Source organism: Lutra lutra, chromosome 13 (assembly GCF_902655055.1).
Source record: "Lutra lutra chromosome 13, mLutLut1.2, whole genome shotgun sequence".
In the NCBI taxonomy this organism is placed as follows: domain Eukaryota; kingdom Metazoa; phylum Chordata; class Mammalia; order Carnivora; family Mustelidae; genus Lutra; species Lutra lutra.
This window is the reverse complement of record NC_062290.1, coordinates 83,873,632-83,898,822: the sequence shown is the minus strand read 5'-3', so window position 1 is coordinate 83,898,822 and position 25,191 is coordinate 83,873,632. Positions and strand designations below refer to the sequence as shown.

Here is a 25,191-nt window from a genome sequence, read left to right as displayed (position 1 = left end):
AAAGTTTTCTGGTTGGCAGGACTGCGTGGATGATGCCGTTTACCAATACAAGGACTACAGGCCATATGAAGCAGGAATGCATACGAACTTGAGATAATTAAGGTACATTAAGATTGGGACAACCAATTGGATATGTCTTCTGGGCAGCGGTCCTGGAGCTCAAGAGACCAGTTCCGGAAGGCGAGAGTGATTTGTGAATGGCCAGCACGTCGCAAGTTAACAGAAGCCACCCGGATGAGAGAGATCTCTGAGAAACAGCAACTTCCAAAAGCTGGGAGGAGTCCACCACCTTCTGCCTTCAGGGCCCCAGCTCCGCGAGTCCACATCCCTAGGCGGGAGGGGCTTACCAAGGCTTAAGTGCGGAGGTGCCCTTCAAGCCCACGTCGGCAGCAGGCGGCGGAGGCACAGCTCCAGAGGAGCGGCTCCAAAGCGGCGAAGCGCGCAGAACCTGAGCCGGGAACGCGAAACAACCGCCACAGCTCCGGGTCAACGGCGAGACTCTCGCAACACCACTCTCGGATACTCGGCCCCCTTTCCTCCGCGCGCAGGGTCCCTCTCCGGGCCCCCGTCACCCTCCGAGTCTTCCGATTGGTGGAGAGGACCAAGGGACCTGGAAGTTGTTTTGTCCGGCGAGGGCTGCCCTTCCGGTTCCGTTGGGTCCCCCTTTGGCTCGGGTTCCCTGCCCCTCCCCCTTCCCGGAGCCCCGAGGGGCCGGAGCTCCTGGCGGTGCCGGATCCAGACGGTGGCCTTCCCCCGGGTCTGTAAGTGCGGAGGCGGCCGGAGCGCCGGGCAGGGGTACGGGGTCTCTCAAGAGGGAGCCCCCTTGGGGCCCTGGATTGGCCGGGACCCGCTCTGGGATGGGGGCGAGGAGCTGGCCTAGGCCCGGTGGGACTTAAGGAAGCCTTGGCCCGGCCCACGCTGTGCCCCGCCCCTTTTTCTTCCCGGCTTCTGGAATGAGGCGCCTAACTATGCCCCAGGGACCTCCTCCTGGGACCCCAGCCGAGGGCCCAGCAGTTGGCTTGGACGCCTGATTCTGGCATCTTGTAGGAAGTGCAAGAGTTGAGGCCCTGACAAAGCCTCGGTGCCAACCCGCTGGATTCACTATGCGTGCTGACCTAGGTTACCCTTTTGCCGGGGTTTCCCCCAAATTGGCCGCTGGCCACAGCATCTTTTCTATTACTGGCGCTATGCTAGGTACTGGGGCTTCTTAAGATACCCTTTCAGTATTCCAGGGTCAAGTTTGGGAGCCAGATATAAACAAATAATTGCTCCTGCGATTTATGTATCAGGCATATATGTGTGAACTACCCAATGGGCAGTTGCAGGGAAGGCTGAGGAAAGAAGGTGACGTCTGAATTACACTTCTTGCAGAGGATAAAGTGGAGAAGAGCTCTTCAGGCGGAAAGAACAGTTCGCAAAGCTTTGAAGGAATGACTGAGGAGTGAAGAGGAGGAAGTAGGGGGCTCTTGTGTGTAGGAGGAGATACATGTCCGGGAAAGTAGGCTGAGGTCCAGATAGTGAAAGGTTTAATCCTAAAGGAGTTGGGTAGTTTTAAAAGAGTTTTAAGTGGGAGACTTACATAGGCAGATTTGCACTGTAGAAAGCTATGTTGTTCTAGAAGTCAGCTTATAGAAAAGAAATGTCTCTAAGCTGATACGGACTCTTCAATTAATGTCTAGGTGCTGTTACTGGAAATTCTTTTGAAGGAGTAATGAAATTAGCCTAGTTAAGGAAGCCTGAAATGGAGTTATGACAGTGTTACTGGAAAGAAGGGAAGTATGCTTAAGTGAATGGTATGATAACTCCATAATAAATTGAATGCTGGGGGAGAAGGATGTAACAAAGCTGCTTCCTAGGTTTTCGGCCTTTGGCATTTGGAGAATGTTGATGCTAATATCAGCAATAAAACCATAAACTTGTAGATTACAAATTTATTTTTTTGGACATGTTGAATTAAAGGTATAATGGAATAGCCACATAAAACTGTCCAGTATAGAGTTGGAAATGCAAATCTGCAGCTTAACCTCAGTGTTGTGACTAGAGGTAAAAGTTTGAGTCATTGGCATAGAAGTGGAAGCTGTGGTAATATTTGGCATCAGGAAGGAAGTATTGAGAAAGATGGGAATATTTGGGGGGGAATGCTTGCATTTATGAAGCAAAAAGAGGAATTAATTGGTGGGATAGCAAAAACAGAGGCAAGGGATAATGTATAAAAGTATAGGGTTCCAGCAACCAAGAAGACCCAGAATCAAGAGAAGGGAATTTTGGGAAGGGTCCAATGGGACAATTTGTGCAGAGCATTTGGGGAATGAGGGATGGGGGGAAAGATTGTGTTTCTGTAGTAAGACATCATTAGTGGGGCACCTGGCTGGCTCAGTCAGTAGAGCTTGCAACTTTTGATCTTGGGATCATGAGTTCAAGCCCCATGTTGGGCATAGAGATTACTTTAAAAAAAGAGAGAGAGAGATCTTTAGAGACCTTTCAAAAAGCAATTTTAGTAGAGTGATGAGGTGTAACTTATGAAATAATGGAGACCTCAACTAGTTTGGTGTTAAATGAGAATGAGACAAGGCTACATGTGAAGTGTTTCACAAAGAAAATTGGCAGGCTTTATTTGTTTATTCACCTAACAAAAGCTTATCAAGCACATTCCAGATACTGTTCTAAGCTCTTTTAAACATTAATTTAATTTTTAATTTCCCATAACAACACTATGAAGTATTACTATTTGACAGATGGGAAAAATGAAGCACAGAAGGGGTTAAGTAACTTGCCCCAGGGTCACACAGCTAGTAAGTGGTTGAGCAGTATTTTCCTTCTAGGAAGTATAGCTCCAGAATCCATAGTTTTATCCACTGCATTAAGCAGTGACTGAATATGGTAGTGAAAGGAGTGGGAAAATTTTAAGAAAAGATAGGTTCATTGATTAAAAAATGGAAGGCTTGGAAGGAGATCCTAATTGAGAAGGTAAGTAATGGGTATATGTTTATACTACATATTTGTTTTTTATTTCTCTCTGTCTTATATCCTCTTCCAATCAATGCCTCTTTAGGTCATTTTCTTTCACAATTAGGTCAATTTATCCCATGCTTTTATCTATCGCTTACTATCTATAATCAAGTCTCATTAAATTCAGTCTCTATCCAGCTAGCTAATGAATCTTTCCCATCATGTCATGTAAGATTCTCTGGCTCATCATTTTAAGACCAGATAGATGGATGATCATCCCCTCCAATATTCCTTAGCTAATGAGTGACACTGTGTCACATTAATCCAGTCATTCAAATCAGAGGTCTTGGAGTCATCTTAAACTGTCCTTTCTTAACCCCACCTTGGTCACCAAGTCCATCAGTTCTTTGAAATATCTCTCAAATCTGTTTTCCTCTCTGTATCCATATGATTGTTGTCAGTATTCAAGCCCTCATTATTTCGATCTTGATCTGTTAGACTAATAGCATACTACAGGTATCCTTGCCTTCATGTCCACTGTTCTCAGAGCCATTCTCCATTAATTTTTAGGTTTTACTTACTGAGTTTCAGACAGTGAAGGAGTTTAGGTATCGCACATCTCAAGTGATAGAATAGTAGCCTAGGGCAGGTACTGTTGAGTAACCTGAGGTAAAGTTAAGTTTGGTTAAGGCTGGCCATAAGGATGGGGATTTAGGGATTTTTTTTTTTTTTTTAAATAGAGAATGTAAATAAAACATTGAGAAACCAGATGGGCTTTCTGAGGAGTAAGCCTTGAAAAAAACAGCAAAAAAATCAAGGACTAAGCTTTGAAGGATATACTTAACCTTTACACAATTTATTGGATCCTTGAAGAGCAAACAAGCAAAAGAATGATGGAAAGCTGAGGTCAGTAGTTAAGCAACTTGACCATTTCTGTACAACAGTTTGAAAGAATGAACTAGATATATATATAGAATCAACATATGTAGCTATCGAGACAATAAATGAAAAAAAAAGTTTCCAGGGACGCCTGGGTGGCTCAGTTGGTTAAGCAGCTGCCTTCGGCTCAGGTCATGATCCCAGCGTCCTGGGATCGAGTCCCACATCAGGCTCCTTGCTCATCAGGGAGCCTGCTTCTCCCTCTGCCTCTGCCTGCCATTCTGTCTGCCTGTGCTTGCTCTCTCTCCCTCTCTCTCTGACAAATAAATAAATAAAATCTTAAAAAAAAAAAAAAGTTTCCAAACAACATGTAGAGTTTATGTGTAAGAAACATAGCTTATATTTTCTGGGGCTAGGCATATAGAAGTACTGTTTTTCAAGTGGAAGGAAGGAGAATCAAAAAGTACCAAACTTTTTCAGTAGTAAGTGGAAGATGGTTGGGAAAGAGAACTTTAGACTTATAGTTAAAAGTAAAAACAAAACAAAAGATTGATAACTTGGACAATGTAGTGTCATGAAGGTTACCCAAATGAAGAAAGAGATTGAGGTTTATAGAGAAAAGATCGTAATGTAATGCAACCTTTTTGAAAAATGGAGTATGGTGTTAGTGAGAAACAAAAATTTCCAGGTATTATGAGGGCTAATTTGAAAGATAAGGTTACTTCTATGAGGTAGATCACAAAATAAGACTGACATATAGCTTGGGAATTTATTATGTGGAATAGAAAATTTTTCCTTATAATTAGAGGTATTTGAAAAAGAAACTTTGATATTTTCTCACTACGTGTAGCAGAGCAGTAAACATTGTCCAACTTAGAACATCTACTGATCCTTTTTGGCTACTCCTGTTTGAACAAGGGGAATTTTCAGATTAGTTGGCACATTTGTTACGGAGATAATTATGAAAGAACTGTATAAATATAACAAAGAGTAAGGGGTCTTAAGTGAAAATATTCCTATTACACCAATGTTTGATAAATAGGTCATTCACAGCTTGCTAATAGGGGCACCCTGGCTCAGTCCTTTAAACTTCTGCCTTCAGCTCTGGTCATGATCCCAGAGTCCTGGGATGGAGCCCCCTGTTGGGCTCCCTGCTCAGTGGAGAGCCTGCTTCTCCCTCTCTCTGCCTGCCTCTCTGCCTACTTGTGATCTCTCTTTGTCAAATAAATAAATAAAATCTTTAAAAAAATAAAAAAAGGAATGGGGCGCCTGGGTGGCTCAGTGGGTTAAGCCGCTGCCTTCGGCTCAGGTCATGATCCCAGGTCCTGGGTTCAAGCCCCACATCGGGCTTTCTGCTCAGCAGGGAGCCTGCTTCCTCCTCTCTCTCTGCCTGCCTCTCTGCCTACTTGTGATTTCTCTCTGTCAAATAAATAAATAAAATCTTTAAAAAAAATAAAATAAAATAAAGGAAAAGATACAAGTGTGAAATCAGGGCACCTGGGTGGCTCAGTTGGGAGTTTGCCAGCTCAGATCACGATTCCAGTGTCCAGGGGTCGAGCCCCATGTCAGCTTCTCCTCACTCTGGTCCTCCACCCCCATTCATTCACGCTCTCTCTCTCTCTCTCTCTCTCTCTCTCTTGCTCTCACTCTGCTCGCTCTCTCAAATAAATGAAATCTTTTTTTTTAAAGTATGAAATCAAAGAATTTATATAAAAACCCTTTCATCCCCTTGCTCATGCTCACTCTCTCTCTCAAATAAATAAAATCTTTAAAAAAAAAGTTGCTAAAAGAAACTTGGCAGTATTCAGCTTTAATTGTAGTCATCTAGGCAATAGATGATAAGGGCTTGAACCATGGCAAAGACAGACAGAACAAAGAGAGAGAATTTGGAAGTCATTCTGAGGGATCAACAGAATGTGGTGACCAAGTCTCTATTCTACCTGATTAAGTTCTTTACTTTCAGTTACTCAAAGCTCTTTTATAATCTAGAATTATGTGAGTGATTTTTTATGAAACCTATGAATAACTGCTACTGTACTTAGAATTATGGTTATTTGCAAATGGCATTCAGACTTAGCATACAAATATGAATACAAAAAAGATTGAAAAATAACAAAGTGAAAATAGGTGAGAAATGAAGGTAAAACAAGGATAAGGGAATAATTGCAATGAAGAATACGACTAGTAAGCCTCTGCCTTCGGCTCGGATCATGATCCCAGAGTCCTGGGATGGAGCCCCGAATCGGGCTCTCTGCTCAGCGGGGAGCCTGCTTCTCTCTCTCTCTGCCTGCCTTTCTGCCTGCTTGTGATCTCTCTCTCTGTGTCAAATAAATAAAATCTTTAAAAGAAAAAAAAAGAATATGACTAGTACATAAAAGGCTTACTGTTAAAGTCCTCTAGACTTGACACAAATTTGGCCTTACATCCTACTCTGTTTTTAAACATAAACCTTTTGTTGAAGCATAACTCAATACATAAAAGTATGAAAATCATTAAATGTACAGCCGAATGGATATGAGGAGGGAGGTCTGAACAGTTACATAGTTAACATTATTCACGGGGTAGAACTTCAGCTAGTCTTGTTGTTTCATACATGGACTTAGCATCACGTAGCTTGGGCCCAAGTTCCAGTTCTAACACTTAATATTTTCCACCTCTCATAAGTTGAGTAAGTTATTTATATCCTCCAAGATTGGGCTTCCTCATATGCAAAATGGGGATGCTAATAATACCTACCTCCTAGAGATTTTGAGGATTAGGTGGGTCAATTTAGGTAAAGCACTTAGCACTTTACCTTGGACCTAGCAAGGATTCAGTAAAGATTGGCTGTCCTTTTTCTTTCATTAAACCGGTTTATAAGAAACACAATTATTCCTTTTCATTTTGACATTTTTTTAAAGTAAAAAAAGAATTGTTTAAAATTTGGGTGTACTTTGTCAAAACTATTTTGGTAACAAACGCTAGAAAGGAATTTTCTCCCAGGACACTCAAAAGAGAATATGATAATAATGAAGGGCCTCTCTACCATAGCACAATAATAATTTTACAGGGGACATTAAAGAGTTAATTATTCTGTTGGTTTTGTTGAATGAGTTGTGTATAAAGTAACACTTGGTCCTTGCCCTCAAATAACTAATATTGTATTGAAAAGAGAAACTAGTGGCAGGAATCAATTAAAGGGATAAACTGTGTGGTCCAGAAATAAGAGTTTATCAAAGGCAGCCAGTGGAGTATATTGACACATACTAGGCAAAACTTCTTAAACAGAACAAATTTTCCTCACATTCTTGGACTATAGCAGAGAAATCAAAGCAAGCACTTTCCTGGGGTACATACCTATTGGGCTGCTCCTGCTGTTAAGTTTCTTGAGACTGATAGAAGTACTCCAGCTCCTCATCTTTGAAGCTCCAAGGAATAATTACCCTTGAGGATAGTTGTCTAATGCACTCTGAGTATTATCATCCTGTAGATGGAAGGCATTAATGATCATTGTTGGGTGTGTGTCAGAAAATACTGACCTGAGGGTAGACTCAGGACAAGCTAAACTCTAAAAAGAGAATGCCCCTTTTTTTGGCCACTTGAAGCAACAGGCAATTTTATAACTTATGGTTATAAATTCGGGCATTCACTGTTGCCAGAATGAATGTATGAGGCCACTGTAATTGCTCAAACTAACCAGTGATTACATAATTTTGCTGCTTTCTTTATTAATGTTTCTTTTATCTCCTAGATTTTTCCTTTTTATTTGATATTCACCATCTTTTCTCTTATACAGCATTTGCTTCTGTATGTCCTTCCTTTCTCATCTTTATTGTGATTATTCATTACCTGTGCATTCAGAATGCCATACAAAGGAAAAGCTTCATAATTTCTGTATGTCTGTTTTTGTTAATAAACCATGCCAGTTCTCCTTCCTACATTTCACCTTTCTTCCAATGACAGTTCCATTCAGCTGAACTCTTAAGTTTGGAATCTTTACACATTCCTTTTTTTTTTTCTCTCTCATTTTCTGTATCTAGTCAATTACCAAGTTCTTCAAAGTATTTTATTATTTTTCCTTACACGGTATTCCCATTTTCATTCCTTTCTAGGCTCTCAGGGCCTCGGACTTGTAATGCTTTTACAGATCTTCAGTAGCAGTTCTTTCTTCCTTCCACTGTCAAATTCTGTAGGTCCAATAAACACAAACTGAGCACCTCCTGTGTGTTTAGTACAATATTAGGTGAGGGGAAGATACAGCAGTTTGAACAGAAGAGGGTCTGGCCGGTAATGTGGCTGCAGTAAGTAGAATTTGAAGCAAAAGGGAAGTGTTTTGCCGTAGAAGATGCAGGTTTCCAGCATCAGCCTCATTGAGTGAGGTGAAGATGTTTCCGTCTAATGTCATGAAGCTTGCAGTTTGGAGGAGAAGGAACAAGTACTTAAATAAAGTATTCTGAGTGTTATTGTAGGGGTGCTATACTATGGGTCCAGTAGAGACAACTGTTCCAGTCTAAGACATTAGGTAGGGGCATCTCAAGAAATAAAGGAGTGATGGGGCACCTGACTGGCTCAGTTGAGAGTATCCCACTCTTGCTCTTGGGGTCATGAGTATGAGCCCCGCATTTGGTGTGGAGAGTACTTGGAAGGAAGGAAAGAAGGAAAAGAAAGTCAGTCAGAAATAACTAGGAGTAGTATTCTAAACTAAAGAAGTAACTGTTCTGGGGTGCCTGGGTGGCTCATTTGGTTGTGTCCACCTTCGGCTCAGGTCATGATCTCAGGGTCCTGGGATCAAGCCCTACATCGGGCACTCCACTCAGTGGCCAGTCTGCTTCTCCCTACCCCCTCTGTGATCCCCCCCACACAAGAAATAAAATCTTAAAAAGAAGAAAGAGAGGGAGGAAGGCTGGGAGGGGAGAGGAGAGGAGGGGAGGGAGAAAGAAAGAAAGAAAAAAAAAAAATAACTGAGCTAAGGCCTGGAGTCAATAGAGTGCTGTCATGCACCAGGCACTGAGCACTGTAAGACCTGGACTCTGCTTCAGGAGCTGGGTTCTATGAGCCTTGGTAAGTCACTGTTATAGAAAATAAGATTATAAAGATTAATCTTCAGGATCTATATTTGATCAATTACAGCTGATTGTCTCTTGTGACTCTCAACTATGGAGTTGATGAATGCACAAAGTTCAAGGTGAATTTATTGATGCGCTAAGATTGTAGAGCTGTTTTTCAAGGATAGAGCTGATATACCTACTGATGTCACTCACAGAAGACTGGTGTAGAAACAGAGTGTCAGTTTATTATTTTTACAATGACTGGTGGACTGGAATTATCATGTTCATATAGCCATTTCATCCTTCCCTTTGGAGAGAAACATGGGAAGCCAAATTATCAGAAAATCATTTAGGGAGTATAGAATCAGAACATAGAAACTTTCTCCAGAGGAATTGCGATATAAGGGACAGATAGGCAAAGAGTTTGGCAGACACCTTATCCGTGGTTGAATGGTTATCTCAATGTTTACCTTAATTATTATTATTTACCTTGATTAATTATTATTGGGTTTACCTCATCAGTTTATACTCCAAGGTTAGTCTTCATCCAGGAGACAATGGGAAGTCACAGAAGGATTTTAGGCAGGGTTGGATCTAGTCAGATCCAGTGTTTTTGAAAATTAACATGTGTAGAAGTTGTATTAGAAGAAATAGAAGCTGGAACCCAAGAAGCATTTATGATCCTGTTCTAGTAGTCCAGTTGATGAGTAATGATGGATAAAGAGGACTTAAGAAGAAAAAAACAGAATCTATAAGCTATTAATTTGATTGACTTTATTCCTGCTCAGATTCCCACCAAGTGGCTCATCTGGTTTTTCTATATAAAATAGTTAGTTTACTTTCTATGTCAAGAAATGCTGCTTGAGAATTTAGATTTGTCCAAAATGCACAGGATAAAGACTTGTACCTTTGACACTGTCTAAACATTGTCCCTTTAAGTCTGTTATGTTCAGTTTATTGCAGAAATGCTTGTCTGAATAAATGCACATGAGTTTAAATAGAAGAGTGTTTACCCAGGAATGGGGCAAGCAAGGTCACTACAGTTCTTTAAAGTAGAAAGCAAAGGGAGATTCTTCTTTTTTGCCTTTGAAGAAGCAGGTTCACAGTATCATGCAAAAAAAAATCGTTACTTTACTACTTGCTGGGATGTTTTTAGTATGTTTTTGAAACCCTATAGAATTCTCATTTGAGGAGTAGAAAAAATGCTCTTAGAGCAAGCACTGTTCTTGTATTAAGTATCTTAAGAAGTTGAATGGATGCCAAACTATTTACAGTGATACAAGTCTACTCCTTAGGTGCAATTGATACTTGATATGGAATAATTTTTCACAGCCTTTGAAAGCTGTCACACTAGCTTCCTCTTTCAAGGAAAATTTCATTTGGATACATACAAAGAGATATGTCAACACAGATTTGTTTTTGGAAGGAAAAATCCAGGTTTCTTAATTGTTTGAATTTCTTAAATTCATCCTTTTTACATTTCTGTTCTTTAGGTCTGCCAAAATGTCTGAAAGATCAGATCTCCTTCACTTCAAGTTTGAAAATTATGGAGATTCAATGTTACAAAAAATGAACAAATTAAGAGAAGAGAATAAATTTTGTGATGTTACAGTTCTCATAGATGATATTGAGGTACAGGGGCATAAAATTGTGTTTGCTGCAGGTTCCCCCTTCCTAAGAGACCAGTTTTTACTGAATGATTCCAGAGAGGTGAAAATCTCCATATTGCAGAGTTCCGAAGTGGGGAGACAATTGCTCTTATCCTGTTATAGTGGTGTGCTGGAATTCCCTGAGATGGAACTGGTCAATTACTTGACTGCGGCAAGTTTTCTTCAGATGAGCCACATTGTAGAGCGGTGCACGCAGGCCTTGTGGAAGTTTATAAAGCCAAAACAACCAATGGATAGTAAAGAGGGATGTGAACCGCAGAGTGCTTCTCCCCAGTCAAAAGAACAGCAGGGAGATGCCAGAGGCTCCCCAAAGCAGGATTCACCTTGTGTTCATCCATCTGAAGACAGTATGGATATGGAGGACAGTGATATTCAGATTGTTAAGGTAGAATCTATTGGGGATGTATCCGAGGTTAGAAGTAAAAAAGATCAGAACCAGTTTATTTCTTCTGAACCCACTGCTTTACATTCATCAGAGCCCCAGCATTCCCTGATAAATTCAACTGTGGAAAACAGAGTAAGTGAAATAGAACAAAACCATCTCCACAATTATGCCCTCTCTTACGCAGGCAGTGATAATATCATCATGGCCTCAAAAGATGTCTTTGGGCCTAATATTCGAGGTGTAGACAAAGGCCTACAGTGGCATCACCAGTGTCCAAAGTGTACCAGGGTGTTTCGTCACCTGGAGAACTACGCCAACCATTTAAAAATGCACAAACTCTTTATGTGTCTACTCTGCGGCAAGACTTTTACTCAGAAAGGCAACCTTCATCGACACATGCGTGTGCATGCCGGCATTAAACCTTTCCAGTGTAAGATCTGTGGGAAAACCTTTTCTCAGAAGTGTTCCTTACAGGATCATCTTAACCTTCACAGTGGAGATAAGCCCCATAAGTGTAACTATTGTGACATGGTTTTTGCACATAAGCCAGTTTTGAGGAAACATCTTAAACAGCTGCATGGCAAAAACAGCTTTGATAATGCCAATGAAAGAAATGTGCAAGACCTCACAGTGGATTTTGATTCTTTTGCATGTACAACAGTCACAGACTCTAAAGGGTGTCAGCCACAGCCTGATGCAACACAGGTCCTGGATGCAGGTAAACTTGCCCAAGCTGTCTTGAACTTAAGAAATGATAGTGCTTGTGTGAATTGATTAAGGGCTTTATGCTCACAACTTAGAATGAACTGAAAATGTGGCAATAGTCTCGAGTCTTTTTAGGAGTGATTTTGATAGTCTGACTTCTCCGAATCCTCTGTGTGGGTTGTAGGGGTGAGTCAAAGCACTAACAGACCAGGCAACTTACCACTGGAGTGGTCTTGCCTTCCTTTTGCCCTCTTCCATTTTGTGTTTTGAATTATTTATCCCGTGTTGTCTGTTTTCCTTTCCCAAGGAGTATTCCATTTGTCTACCTAACATTGACTTTTGTCTTAGACTGACACTATTTTAGGCTTTTCACTGGGCACATTCTGAAGGTACCAATAAGTTAATAACATCACCTACAGTCCACTAATAGATGCTATGCTAAGAGAAGTGAGTAGTATTTTTCTTTGGCAAAAAAATAGGCTAAGATACAAGGTGATACTGCTCTTGGCCTGAATATGTGATAGAACTTCTGGTTGCCTACTGTTAATTGCCTACTGATAATGAATCTGCCTCCTACCATTTGTACTTGTCTTGCAGCTGCCTATGAAGTATTTTGGGTTGTTCTGTACTTTTCAACGGTATTATGGCCCAACTTCATGTCACTGAGTGGTTCACATAGACCAGAGTAGAGTTTTTTCAGCAACACCTACAGACAGTTAGGGATCAGCATGAGGAGCATAATTAACAAAGGATAGAAGTACAATTGTATAATAGCACTTACATAAGTGGTCTTCCCAGAAAGAAGCCAAATGCTTATAATTAACATGTAATTTACTAGTGGATGCTTTTGAAGTCAGGATTGCTCCAGGCACACTTAAAATGTGCTCAAGTATAATGGTCTCTCTAAAAAGGGGCTATTTGGGGGTCCGTCTCCGGACTTTGTTTTAGAGGGCTAGCCATCAGAAAGGTGAGTTTGGCCTTCACAGTTTTGTCTGGTGTAATCTCTGAATTCTCATTTCTTCCTGTACACTAGTTTCTAAAATGGATGAAAAAAGTGGATCACAGAGGAGCAATCAGGTTTTTGCATTCAGATATTCCTATAAAGGTACACAGTCCCACCTTGCCATGTTTGATAGATCACTAATACAAAATTGATCTTCCAATATGGAAAAACACAATTTTTCCCCCAAAAACACAACTGTGTTTTTCCTAAAGCACATGTTATAGTTCAGAAATAAAATTTTGAGACTTAGTAGCTTTTGACTCATCAGTTAGATTTAGGTAATAGGAGTCTTAGAGTACTTAGAGAATCTTAAGAAATCATATACTCCACCTTTTTTTTTTTTTAAGTTGGGGTATCCAAAGCTCAAAGAGGTGGCCTGGCCAAGGTTGGCCGAAGTAGAGAAGTGACTAAGAATGAGCTAATGTCTTCTTATTTCTCACTAGCTCTTGGCTTAAAAAGATACAGTACATGATCAAGAGTACATTAGCAAAAAGCTCCCAGTTTGTGCTTCACTTTTGGGAATCCCTGTTGGCTTTTTGAGACAGCCCAGAATTTGCAAACAAAACATCATAGGAAGGATGTGTTTTTGTGGGTTTTTTGGGGGGGGTTAGAGTGAATATTACATTCTTCTCAAGAAATTGACTGACTTGGAAGGTGGTAGTCAGGGAGGGAAAGGATGAGTAAGAATAATGTGAGAAGGATCAAAATGTGACTGATTTTTGTCTGGAAGCAGTGTTTATTTAGTTCCCATCAGGATTTTCTGTTTTTATTTTTGAGCTATGAGAATGCATGTACAGATAAACCAAAACTGAAGTTTAACTTGAATAGTCACAGGGAATTCTTAAAGTTGTTATAATTTAATGCATTTACATGTGAATCTGATTTGAGTTATAATTTCAACCTTTTGTTAAACACTTAAAATGAGAATAAAACTGAGTGATAGGACCAATAGGTATCTTATGCCTAAGGTCACTCATTTTTATGGTCTAATGATGCTACCTAGCATTCTGATTTTTATATGATCCAGCCAAAGAGTACCAAGTCTATGCAACGATGAGACATTAATATGTTAGCCGATGTTTTTCTGAACATCATTTCACCATAGGGAAATTTCAAGTTGGAGTGCTTTCTTTGCTTACATTCATATCCCGTTTTTGTTATTGGTTTGAATTCTAAAAGGCATGGGTTCAAGTAAGATTGGTCTCTTTGGTTGGAGACTATTTCTGGGTTCATTCAGTAGTTGAGAAACCTTTATTGGGCACATTTTTTGCCAGGCACTATGCTAGATACTGAGGATATGAAGGTAAGATTGCTAACGGTCCCTGCCATCACAGAGCTTATGGTCTCAAACGGTCTCGTGTGGTCTTAGATAAAGTGATTTAAACTAGGAATAATAAAGAAAATGCCTTGCTTCCTTTGATTACTTAAAATCAGCATCTTGATGGTTTTTAATCAGTAAAACTTCTAGTTCCCACCTTTTGCAACTGCAAACCACTAAAGTGATTTACAGTCTCCTCCATTTCTTGGCTGGAGAGGTGTTCTGTTTCTGTGAGACATTTTCTTAATTTTGGTGGGACTTGACTTTTCTCCTTTGTTTATACATGTTTCTTAGATTGTATTGCAAAGTGGTCAAGTTAACTGATATCAAATACATTTTATAAGGGAAGATGATTTTCAAAACTAGACATATTCTTATAGAGGAGGAAGATTTTTTTAAAACCTTAAGTCATTCTGCATTTGTATTTTATGGATCCCTAGGCTAACTAAAAAGAACTCTCTTTACCATAGTCTGGTTTTTAAAAAATTACCGTGTGTCACCGTTATTTATTTATTATTTAATTTTAAAGACAAACTCCAAACTGAAGTGGCTCTGAGGTAAATCAGATGTGGTTTTGTTTTAGTTTCTTTATTAGAAGATCTATAAATGGAGGGTGACCAATGTCACCACTTCTAAAATATTGTCCTAAACAAACAAACCAGAATATTTTATTTCAGCTGGTGAATAGCTGTTCTAAATCTGTTGTATGTTAGACATACTATGAACTACCTCTTCACTTATTATGGGGAAGTTTCCTTAATAAAAGTGTGACAATTAAATCTCTGGTGTCAGTGGTTTCTTTTCTCTATCCCTCCTGCTTTCCTTTTCAGTCGCCTAAATTTGAATAAGGAATGCTTTCTTCACTCCTACTGTTTAAAACATATTAATCAAGCGCTCTGAGCATGGCTTCTGAAGCAAATCTGGTTAACTAGAAATTGTTAGTAGGGTCTTACTTCCAGGAGAACCTGTTAACTGAGGGGGTAGAGCTACTCCTTTTAAGAACTAGTTCAGACATTCCTTCATTTAGGAAATACTTAATGTCTACTCCATGCTAGACTTCGGGTCGTAAATCACTGTCCGAAATACCTCCGCCCAGATGGGTCACAGATTTCAGTACAGGTATGATGACAACAATGAAGGCAGCCAAAGGGCTCACAGGCTCCCACTGGGAGCCCACTAATTCAAGGGCAATTCAGAATGGCTTCATGGACGACGGATTTATGAACGAGATTCTGAAGGATAAGTGGGGGGAGAGATAGGGCACGTGGGAAGAGACAGTCCCAAAGAGCAGATAGAAGGTCTGGGTTTGCCTAGAACTGGCGTGTGGGGAGGGGGTCGGGGGACGGTGACATCGCGATGGATGAGTGAAGATCCAGAGGTAGGGGACCAGATCCTGATGGTCATTAGGCAATCTCGAATGCCGATTTCTATGGTGGTCTCCTTTCCTCTGTCATATTTTAAGTTGTAGATGGCCCAGAGAGGAGAGAACCCGGCCCGTGACAACCATGAGGGCCTCCCAGTGATCCCATTCAGGGTGTTCCGATAGACGCGCTGTACTTCAGCCTCACAACCCATCTGCGATGCGGACATTGGAGAGAACTCACGAAGGGAAAGGCCCGCTCGCCGAAACTGGGGCAGGAGAGATGGGATTTGCCGGAACACGGGTGCCTCTCTGCGATTCTAGGAGCGGGGCGGCGGTGGTGGGGGGGATGAGGAAGGGAGAATGTCTGTGGATGTCCTTCCGGGACGCCCAGCCCACCCCAGAGAGGAGTAAAGCTAGTTGACACCGGATGTGTTTCCTCCCAAGCGAAGTCCACCTTCCGGCCTGGGCCGCCGCTGCTGCGGGAAGCTGAGCTCTGGCTCTCTGAGTCGGTGAGTGAGCGCGTTGGAGACCGGCAGGGTGGGAAGCCGGAAGAGGAGGAGGAAGAAGGCAGCAGGCGCGGGCAGGGAGGCTGCGCTGGTGCTGCAACCACCTGGCAGACAGGGCCTGTGGTCCTGGGAGGCTTAGCTCGGGAAGACCTGTGTGTGGCGAGCTGCAGGATCTTCCAGGCCACCTTGGGTCCCGATCAGTTCAACAGAAGTACCCCTCCGCTCTGCGTGCTCTGCGCCGGCCCCTGTGCTCCCGGCAGAAACTCAGATGAAGCAGGCACCTTTTCGTGGTGCTCTGGGAGCAACTCACTGTCTGTTGGGGAGATAGAAGTCACAGAAGTCCTAACTGATTTGGGTCTTAAAGGAGCCAAATTACTGGCTGAAAGAGGATTTTAATGGAAACGTGCAAACGTGTGTTTGGTTTTCTTGTCTGGGCAGTGGTGAAAATCTCAATATCGAAGGAGCTTTGATGAAAAAGAGAATATATTGAGGAAAGATAAAACCTTAAAGATGGCTAGGACCAAATAATGAAGGATCTTGTATTTGCTAAGAAGGGTAGGCTGTCCTGGAGGTAGAGGAGAGCAATGGAGGATTTAAAGTAGAAGAGAGGGACGCCTGGGTGACTCAGTTGCTTAAGCATCTGCCTTTAGCTCAAGTCATGATATCAGGGCCTGGGATGGAGTCCCACATTGGGCTCCTTGCTCAGCAAGAGGTCTGCTTCTCCCTCTTCCTCTACCCCCTCCCCCAACTCGTGGTCACTCTTGCTAGCGCTCTCGCTCTCTCTCTCTCCCTCTTTGAAATAAATAAAAAGACTTTAAAAAATAAAGTAGAAAAGAGAAAATTTTTTAAAAATTTTTAAGAGGTGTTGGTTCTGGTGGCACTCAGGAGGGTAGGTTGGAATATGGGAGAGTGTGGTATAAAGGAGACCTGTTGGAAGACCTTGCAAAGGTCGAAGGGAGCAGAAGGAGGACCTGCAGTAGTGATGCAGAATAGGAAATTTGGACATTACATTCAGGTTTCTAATGTGAGAAACTACGTTAAGTCCCCTTACTAGTGGACATTAGCAGCGACTTGGACCACAAAATGGCTAAAATTTAGCCAAGGAGAAAAACAGAAACCATTAAGTACAACTCAGTGTAATAGGTGCTATAACAAAATTACGAAGAACAGACCATGAGATCATAAAGAAATGTGTTTTCATTTTCTCGGTTTTGCAATGGTGGCATAGGAGTTCACTCTTTGCACCTAGATTAGAATTTGAATCGTCTTTTACCCAATTCAGGTGTGGGATTTTTTTCTTCTTTTTTACCATCACAGTGTAGGAAAGCATTCCCTATCTTTACATCAACATTTGTGTTTTCTTTTGCATAGATTGTGACCATGGCTGCTGAATCTGATGTTCTGCACTTCCAGTTTGAACAGCAAGGAGATGTAGTCTTGCAGAAAATGAATCTCTTGAGACAGCAGAATTTATTTTGTGATGTGTCCATTTATATCAATGACACTGAGTTCCAGGGCCACAAGGTGATTTTAGCTGCTTGCTCCACTTTCATGAGAGATCAGTTTTTACTCACGCAGTCAAAACATGTCAGAATCACCATCCTGCAGAGTGCAGAAGTTGGCAGAAAACTGTTGCTCTCATGCTATACTGGAGCACTTGAAGTTAAAAGGAAAGAGCTTTTGAAATATTTGACTGCTGCTAGTTACCTGCAGATGGTTCACATTGTGGAAAAGTGCACAGAAGCTTTGTCAAAGTATCTGGAAATTGATCTTTCTATGAAAAATAATCAACACACTGACCTGTGTCAATCCTCTGATCTGGATGTTAAGAATGAAGAAGAAAACTCAGATAAAGACTGTGAGATTATAGAAATTTCAGAAGATAGTCCTATAAACATAGATTTTCACGTAAAAGAAGAGGAAAGCAATGTTTTGCAGTCTACAGTAGAGTTGACATCAGAGAGAAAGGAAGTGAAGTCACCAGAGCTATCTTCAGTAGACATTGGTTTTAAAGATAATGAAATTTGTATCCTCCACGTGGAATCTATTAGTACTGCCGGTGTAGAAAATGGGCAGTTTTCACAGCCTTGTACCTCTTCAAAAGCAAGCATGTATTTCTCTGAAACACAGCATTCACTGATCAATTCTACGGTTGAGAGCAGAGTGGCAGAAGTTCCTGGGAATCAAGATCAGAGCTTATTTTGTGAGAATACTGAAGGAAATCATGGTACAGTGAGTGAGATTCAGAATCTGGAGGATGCTTATTCACTGAGGCACCAGTGCCCCAGGTGTCCTCGAGGATTTCTTCACGTTGAAAACTATCTGCGCCACCTGAAGATGCACAAGCTCTTCTTGTGCCTACAGTGCGGGAAAACATTTACGCAGAAGAAAAATCTCAACCGGCATATTCGAGGGCACATGGGCATACGGCCCTTTCAGTGTACTGTGTGCTTGAAGACATTTACTGCTAAAAGCACACTTCAGGACCACTTGAATATACACAGTGGAGATCGCCCATACAAATGTCACTGTTGTGACATGGATTTCAAGCACAAATCTGCCCTCAAAAAGCACTTAACCTCTGTGCATGGCAGAAGCAGTAGTGAAAAACTGCCCAGGCATGATCTCAAAAGGCAAAATCTGCTGTAATTAGAACCACACCTTGCTATATAATCCTTATATCATAGTTAGGCGAGTTTTTCTCCAGAAATGCAGCATATGTTATATTGCATCCCCCGCGCCCCCCCATTCTTTGGGTCTTAATTTTGGTCTGCCTACACATGTTACTCTTTCTGAACTTCTACTAGCAGTTCCAACGTGTGGGAGACACGATAAAGCTAATGGGATGCTGTCTTATCTCGTACAGTATATGTAAGTCCCAGTGGTATATCTAGAGAAATAATATTTCGCTCTTAAATATTCCTGATTCTTGTGACAGAGAATCCAGCAGCATTTCTAAATTCTGATTTTGACTCTCTAGATAAATGATGTACATGTAAAAGCCCAACCACATAATAATTTTAATCAATTAGGTTAATAGGAAGAGAAAATAGACTTCAAAACATGCTGTAATCCATTATTAATTCTTTGTAGGACTAGTGAAAAAAAATTTTTTTAAACAAACTGGTTGGATTCTGAAGCAAAGCACCAAGGTACTTGTTTTAAACTGTAAGGGAACACACTTCAGATTCACTTGGGAGTAGTAGAATTTCCTTGGACATGGGCTAAAATTCCTTAAAATAATGTTTCCATGATTTGTTAGTATACATATTTTAGAAATGATTAATCAAGCCCAAGTTTCTTGATTTTATTTCATGCAGTTATATTTAATAATTTTATGACCAATAAAATTATACCATTGGCAGGAAGCTCTGAAAATTTTCTTCTCTTTTTAAAGATTTTATTTATTTATTTGACAGAGAGAGAAATCACAAGTAGGCAGAGAGAAGGGGGAAGCAGGCTCCCCGCTGAGCAGAGAGCCTGATGCGGGACTCGATTCCAGGACCCTGAGATCATGACCCGAGCAGAAGGCAGAGGCCTAACCCACTGAGCCACCCAGGTACCCCTCTGAAAATTTTCTTTTAGAAATTGCAACTTTACCAAAGATACTCTACTGTTTCCTCTCTTAAATTCATTTTATTTTTAAAATTTTTAGCTAACATAAACTAACACTGACATTTGTTTTTGGTCTACATTTTCATGAATTTTAACACATGTAGATTTTGTTCAACCACCACTGCAATCAGGATACAGAACATTCCATCCTCCCTAAAAACTCCATTATGATGCCCCTTTGTAATCAACTCCCCCACCTATCTTTAAATCCTGGTAACAGTTGCTATTGCTATCATTTTCCTTTTCTGGAATGACATGAGGGGATCTTGTAGTATGTACCCTTGTGAGATGATTTTTTTCACCACACAGAATGCCATTGGATTCATTTATGTTGTGTATCAACAGTTGATTCCCTTTTTTACTTTGAATTGGCAATATATATTATCTTGCTGTCACTAGATGAACAGTTTAAATAAATATGGTTAGCTATTGGTGTTCTCTTAATTGTTAACTTTTTTCATTTATATTAATGCAATTTTCATTTACCACATGTTGGTAAAAATCCTAACCATCCCTAGAGTTTTATTCTGTATTTCCAGAAATGTGCCAAAAGCAAAACCATGACCGTATGGTTATTTTTGTGAGCGTAATATTCTGATTGTGTTATGAGCCATTTCTCTCTACTATCCCTGTGTACAAATAACACAAAACTTTTTGTTGTCAAAGCAAAGATTAAAATCTATTGCCTGGCAAATCATACTCTCTAAAATGCAGGAACAAAGTAGTTAAGGGAGCCTGACTGGATGCATCTTACTTTCAAGATGTTCTATTTCTCTACTCACCTCAGCTTTATGTAGAATTTCTGCTATACTTAGGTTCTGAAGCCCTTCCACATTTTAAAATGTAATATACTTTGTACCATTTATAAGAATTTTGTGACTGATCACATGTTGATAGTTATAAATGTTAAATATCCTTTTTGTGATACTTTCGTGAAAAATATATTCTCTGTAGAATTTTAACTCTCGGAGACACTTCAAAGAATCCAGCTCTCATCTTTGATAAGAAAACCAACTTCATAACCCCCTCCCCCAGCCATGTCACTTGTTAGTGACATTGGACAGGTCACCTCTCTACCAGTTTTTCTTAAATATGTAAAACAGTAACTTTGGACTTGGTAACTTGAAAGATCATTTCCAGGTCCAAAAATCTATGATTTTATATTTAAATCTTCCTGAGTTTCTAAGAACGCAGAAGAGGGGAAAGCAAGAGAGGAGAGTTTTGTGTCTTTATGAATGTTGCTATTTGAGTACTACTTTGGAGACAGAATTTTTCTAAAGTAAATAGTGTTTTTCTTCAATGGAGAACATGATAGTGCAGCATTTAAATTTCTTTGCGATTTGATCTATAATTGGCCATGATTGTAGTTATGAAAACATTTCCCTTTCAGAAATAGTTTGTGCTTGAAGTACTTTTCTTATTTTTGCTTCCTAGGATGAAATTTTCTGGGGGAGGGCTAGAGATGGGAGGGAAGGGTAAAAGAATAGTAATAAACTGGTTTTTTAGGAATTGGTACCTACTATCCTTGATGTTTGGAAAAAATTATGGTTGAAATATGTTTAAGTTTTATGTGTGCCTTGTAAGATTCTTGTGACATTTTTTGTAAGCACTTTGAGATATTTGCTTGGGGGAAGGGTTGTTTTGTGAAAGTGATGGTTGTTATTTATTTTTATTTATTCCTGTCCAGTAGCAGAGAGTGATCTCAGAACATTCCTAGGACAGTGTCTGTTTGCATGATGTATATAAACAATTCCAGGAAAATGGAATCTTTTTAAAAATGCAGGTATGGCAAAGTAAAGTGTTGAATTTATTCATTTAAAACATTCACTTTTTGTTTGTGTTTCTGATATGTTGGGGGAAAATGCAACATGTTTGAGTTCAGCCTCTTCATTTACTGCATTTATGTATAAAGAGTCTTGGAAAGTTAATTGTTACTTTGGTATAAGAGAAAATTCTTGCTGTTTTTTTCTTGGATGTAACTATTCTATATGTTTACATTAAAAAAAACCCAATAAACTGGAGATGGGAATGGAGAACTTTGTGTTATGTCTACATCTGTGAATTTTAAAGAAGGAAACTATTTCTTCTGGTCATTCATTCAGTCAAAGAATATTTACTGAGTCAATATAGTATTAGAAGTTAGGTATGCAGAGAAAAATCCCTGCTCTCATGAAAGGTGTATTGTAGTGGAAGGAGAAAAACAGTAAACAAGTAAAATCGGTGTATATCAGATTTTGAAAACGAAGTTGGAGAAAATAAAGCAGGGGTAGAGAGTGCCAGGGAATGGAAATTGGGATTATAATTTTAACTGTGATGGTCAGGCCACCTTTGAAAAATCTTAGCAGACTGTCATTTACACTATCCAGTAGAATAATGTGTGTGTTTATATATATGTATATTTGAATATATATGAATATATACATATATCTTTACAGTTTATAAACTACTTGTTCATATGTCTTTTAATTCATAGTGGATTTACTTTCATACCTACCTTTGTTGGACATCTGGTTTCACAAAGGAAAGTGCCTTGAGTTTAATTACAACTCATGGCCATTTTTCTTAGTCTGTGTTTTTCAGTTTCTCAGTAACAGAATGTGTAGTATCTTCCTTTTAGGATTATTTTAATGAGTGAATAAAATCAAAACCAATGGTAAAAATGAAATTTTTATTACCTAACACAGGACCTAGCACATGGTAAGCACTTTATAAATGCTAATTCCCTTATTTCTCTGCTTCTTCATCTTAAAAAAATATATAATTTAGGCTTTACAGTTTGTTGTGAAAAATCCTTCAACAAGTATTGAGATATTAATCGAATTTTTATCCTTGTCAGCTTCTGAAGAGTTTTCTTTTTAAGAAAGAGATCTGTGTTAGTGCCTGCCAAGCAAATGCTTTTCTTTCTTTCTTTCTTTCTTTCTTTCTTTTTTTTTTTTTTTTAATAGGGAGATTGTTTGGCAAATATGTGGAGGGATTGAGGGAACGTGTCAGTATTTGATTACCGGAGAGTGCATAGAATATAATACAGATATATCAGATCATGCTCAATGGAGACTACCTTTTCACAAGGGGAGTCAAGACTCTTTCACATCAGCGTCTAGGAGGCCGACTCAAACCGCTGATGAAGGTGCAGGGAGTTTCCCATCAACCTTTTCGGCTTGTCTAGGCCTCCTAACAGCACCTCCCACAGTGCTCCGGGGCTCCCTAGTCACGTGACAGGGGTGGTTAGACTCGACCAGAGGGAAGCTGATGCGCAGTCCAGGTGGCGGGGGCTACTACTCTCTGCTTCCACCTCTTTAACGCCAAGTCCTGCGTGATCTCGCGTGAAAGAGGCAGTATCTTCTCGCGAGAGCTAGGTCGGGATCCCTCCAGGACCGCCTCCGTGGAGAGGAGGAGGAGGCGGAGGCGGAGGGAGGAGGAGGAGGCCCCGTCGCGGCCTCCGCCGCCGCCAACGGGGCTGTCCCTATAGCTCCCGATGGAGTTTGAGGTCGTGAAACCGCCGCCGAGCTCTGCCCCGGCGAGACGAGGCGCCTCCGTCTCCGAGCCGCGCCGTCGCGGGGCTCCCGGGAGCGGCCCTTAGCGACCCCGCCCGGGCCCCCACAGGTAGGGCGGGGGCGGGCACGATGCGGCTGGGGCCCTAGCTCGGGTCCCTAAGTCCTCGGCAGTCGGGCGGGAGACCGGTCTCAGCCCCGGGCCTATGTGCTTCGTCGCCGGTGCCCCGAGGGTTGGGAACTGAGGGCCGCACCTGACACTCGGACCCGGCCCGGAGTCCGGGGCCTGCGGAGGCCCCTCTCTGGTAGGGCTTTTTCAATACCGAGCGCCCGGCGCAAATGGCCACCTCCCTTCGACACCGGCTGAGGAGAAGCCTCTGACCCCTAAGGAACCCACCCAAGCAAAGGCCAGGGTTCTCTCTCCCTTTTCTACACCAGCTGGCGAGAGGGCTTTTGGAGGAGGTCCTCGAAACCAAGCCCTCTCTTAGCTTTTCGGCGTTCTGTCCTGGGGCTTCGCGAGATCCCAGAGAAGGGATGGTGGAGGCGATCTGAGTGGTAAATAGGGACCGCGGCCAAACAATGCCCTGGGAGGGCTTAACCTCCTGGGAGGGAGATGGCCGGACCAGAGTGGTTGCACAGTGAATGTGACGGAGCAATGGCACGAAACACGGCCACGGAATTCTGCTGTGGCTTTCTTTCCCTCTTTCATTTTTCCTTCTTGGGGAAGCCTCTTAAGAAGACTCTTCCACCATCTTAGAAGAATGGTAGAAAGCATCTTTGTTTCTCAGAAGCAGCTCTACTTTTCTCTGCTCTTAGCTTTCAGGAAGGGAGAACATGAGAGTAGCTGTCATTTCCATCCTTCTAATCACAGAGGAGTTTAAGATACCGGCAGGTAGAACCTTGACACCGAAATAGTCTCAAGTAATCACTGACATAAAGTAGATCTGATCTCGTGATTCCCAGTCTGTTTTATTTTTAAATAACCATCTAGGTTCCCTTCTTTTAGCTCCTGCTCTCTCCTTACCTGGGCCCCTTTTTAATTCCTACTCTCCCCCAAACTGCTAAAGTGCTTAAGTAATCTTTTCTCCATTTTTGTATTAGTCAAACTATTAAGTTCTAATAGGAGCTTTTGATTAACCTGAGAATGCAAACGTTGCTATGCTACACTGATATGATTTCACCCAAAAGCAAAAAAAACAAAATGTTTTAGTTAGCCTGTGCAGCCTTTTTCTAGTTAAATACACAAATTTAGTTAAGGCTTCTTCAAACATTAAGAAAAGTTTATGGATTTTGCTATTATTACCTTCTTTTATCTATCTATAAAGCAACACCACTGTTAAAACATCCTTTTCTTTTGCTGTTTACTTCCCCATTAGTTTTTGAAGGAAGAGAGGTCGTTAAATCCTGTCAAATTTTTAAATGTTATTTTCGTTAATTTGGAAATTCATGTTTTCTAAATTTTAGAGTTAGGAAAATTGCTAGAAGGACAAAATGTTAAGCGGATGTTAAAATTCAAATTGCCTCCTATTATTTGAAGATTGAATTGCAGTCATGTTCATTAGTGGATCCTCTGAGTTATCCCTGATCTGTTATTACTGTTGTGTTGACCTGACATATAAGACTTATGTCCTTTGTTCATATGTTTTCATTAATTCATGTTCTGCTTTTGTAATTTGCTGTATCTTCCAGTCTGAAAAAGCTGACAAAAATTCTTCTGGTGGGGAAAGCTTTCTTTTAACACAAAATTTTGTGTTCGGAAATAGAACTTTGAAGCTATATGCAGTATCTAAGAATGCTAAATAAACTTACAACAAGGCCTTATTATAATAAGCACTTACTGTTTTGGTTGGACTGCATTGAAGTTTCACTTTCTAGTTATGGAAAAAGGAAGCATGTGGTAAAATAAAGCTAGCTGAAAATTAAAAGTAATGTTTTGCATCCAATCTGGTAACTCTTAAGTTACATCTTTATGTTTCTCAGGTTTTCTAGTTTTGTGAAAACTTCTTAAGTGTAGTTGTGACTTTCACCTCAAATTCTTTTTTTTTTTTTTTAAGATTTTTATTTATTTATTTGACAGAGAACACAAGTAGGCAGAGAGGCAGGCAGAGAGAGAGGAGGAAGCAGGCTCCCTGCTGAGCAGAGAGCCCGATGCGGGACTCGATCCCAGGACCCTAGGATCATGACCTGAGCCGAAGGCAGAGGTTTTAATCCCCTGAGCCACCCGGGCGCCCCTCACCTCAAATTCTTAATAAATATTACTTTTGATTATTGCTGTATAAT

The 25,191-nt window shown here is 40.8% G+C and overlaps 3 protein-coding genes across 9 annotated transcripts in view; all 3 read left to right on the top strand.

The window, feature by feature from the left end:
- Window positions 1-261: 261 nt before the first annotated feature.
- ZBTB26 (zinc finger and BTB domain containing 26) lies at window positions 262-14,715 on the top strand. 4 transcript variants are annotated; one of them, XM_047699524.1, is made up of 2 exons: window positions 262-795; window positions 10,349-14,715. In XM_047699524.1, the coding sequence occupies exon 2, from the start codon at window positions 10,359-10,361 to the stop codon at window positions 11,682-11,684; it is 1,326 nt and encodes a 441-aa protein (XP_047555480.1). In that variant the 5' UTR covers window positions 262-795; window positions 10,349-10,358; the 3' UTR covers window positions 11,685-14,715. The 4 variants fall into 4 exon arrangements, with proteins under 4 accessions (XP_047555480.1, XP_047555481.1, XP_047555482.1 ...); XM_047699525.1 differs by having other exon boundaries at window positions 368-761; XM_047699526.1 differs by having other exon boundaries at window positions 480-757.
- ZBTB6 (zinc finger and BTB domain containing 6) lies at window positions 742-21,453 on the top strand. 2 transcript variants are annotated; one of them, XM_047699528.1, is made up of 2 exons: window positions 742-761; window positions 17,177-21,453. In XM_047699528.1, exon 2 carries the CDS (start codon window positions 17,186-17,188, stop codon window positions 18,452-18,454), a length of 1,269 nt encoding a protein of 422 aa, XP_047555484.1. In that variant the 5' UTR covers window positions 742-761; window positions 17,177-17,185; the 3' UTR covers window positions 18,455-21,453. The 2 variants fall into 2 exon arrangements, with proteins under 2 accessions (XP_047555484.1, XP_047555483.1); XM_047699527.1 differs by lacking the exon at window positions 742-761 and adding an exon at window positions 15,657-15,808.
- A 1,215-nt stretch (window positions 21,454-22,668) lies between these two features.
- Window positions 22,669-25,191, top strand: part of RC3H2 (ring finger and CCCH-type domains 2) — a 54,218-nt gene continuing 51,695 nt past the window's right edge. For 2 of the 3 annotated variants that reach the window (XM_047699846.1, XM_047699849.1), the window contains exon 1: window positions 22,670-23,023. The gene's annotated coding sequence lies outside the window, so the exon portion shown is untranslated. Of the gene's footprint in view, window positions 23,024-25,191 lie in introns of all 3 variants that reach the window. The other variant, XM_047699847.1, reaches the window with a different exon arrangement.

Bases quoted from the DNA above. Each gene is read 5' to 3' on its own strand.
- ZBTB26 (XM_047699524.1), top strand. From the start codon at position 10,359: ATGTCTGAAAGATCAGATCTCCTTCACTTCAAGTTTGAAAATTATGGA.
- ZBTB6 (XM_047699528.1), top strand. From the start codon at position 17,186: ATGGCTGCTGAATCTGATGTTCTGCACTTCCAGTTTGAACAGCAAGGA.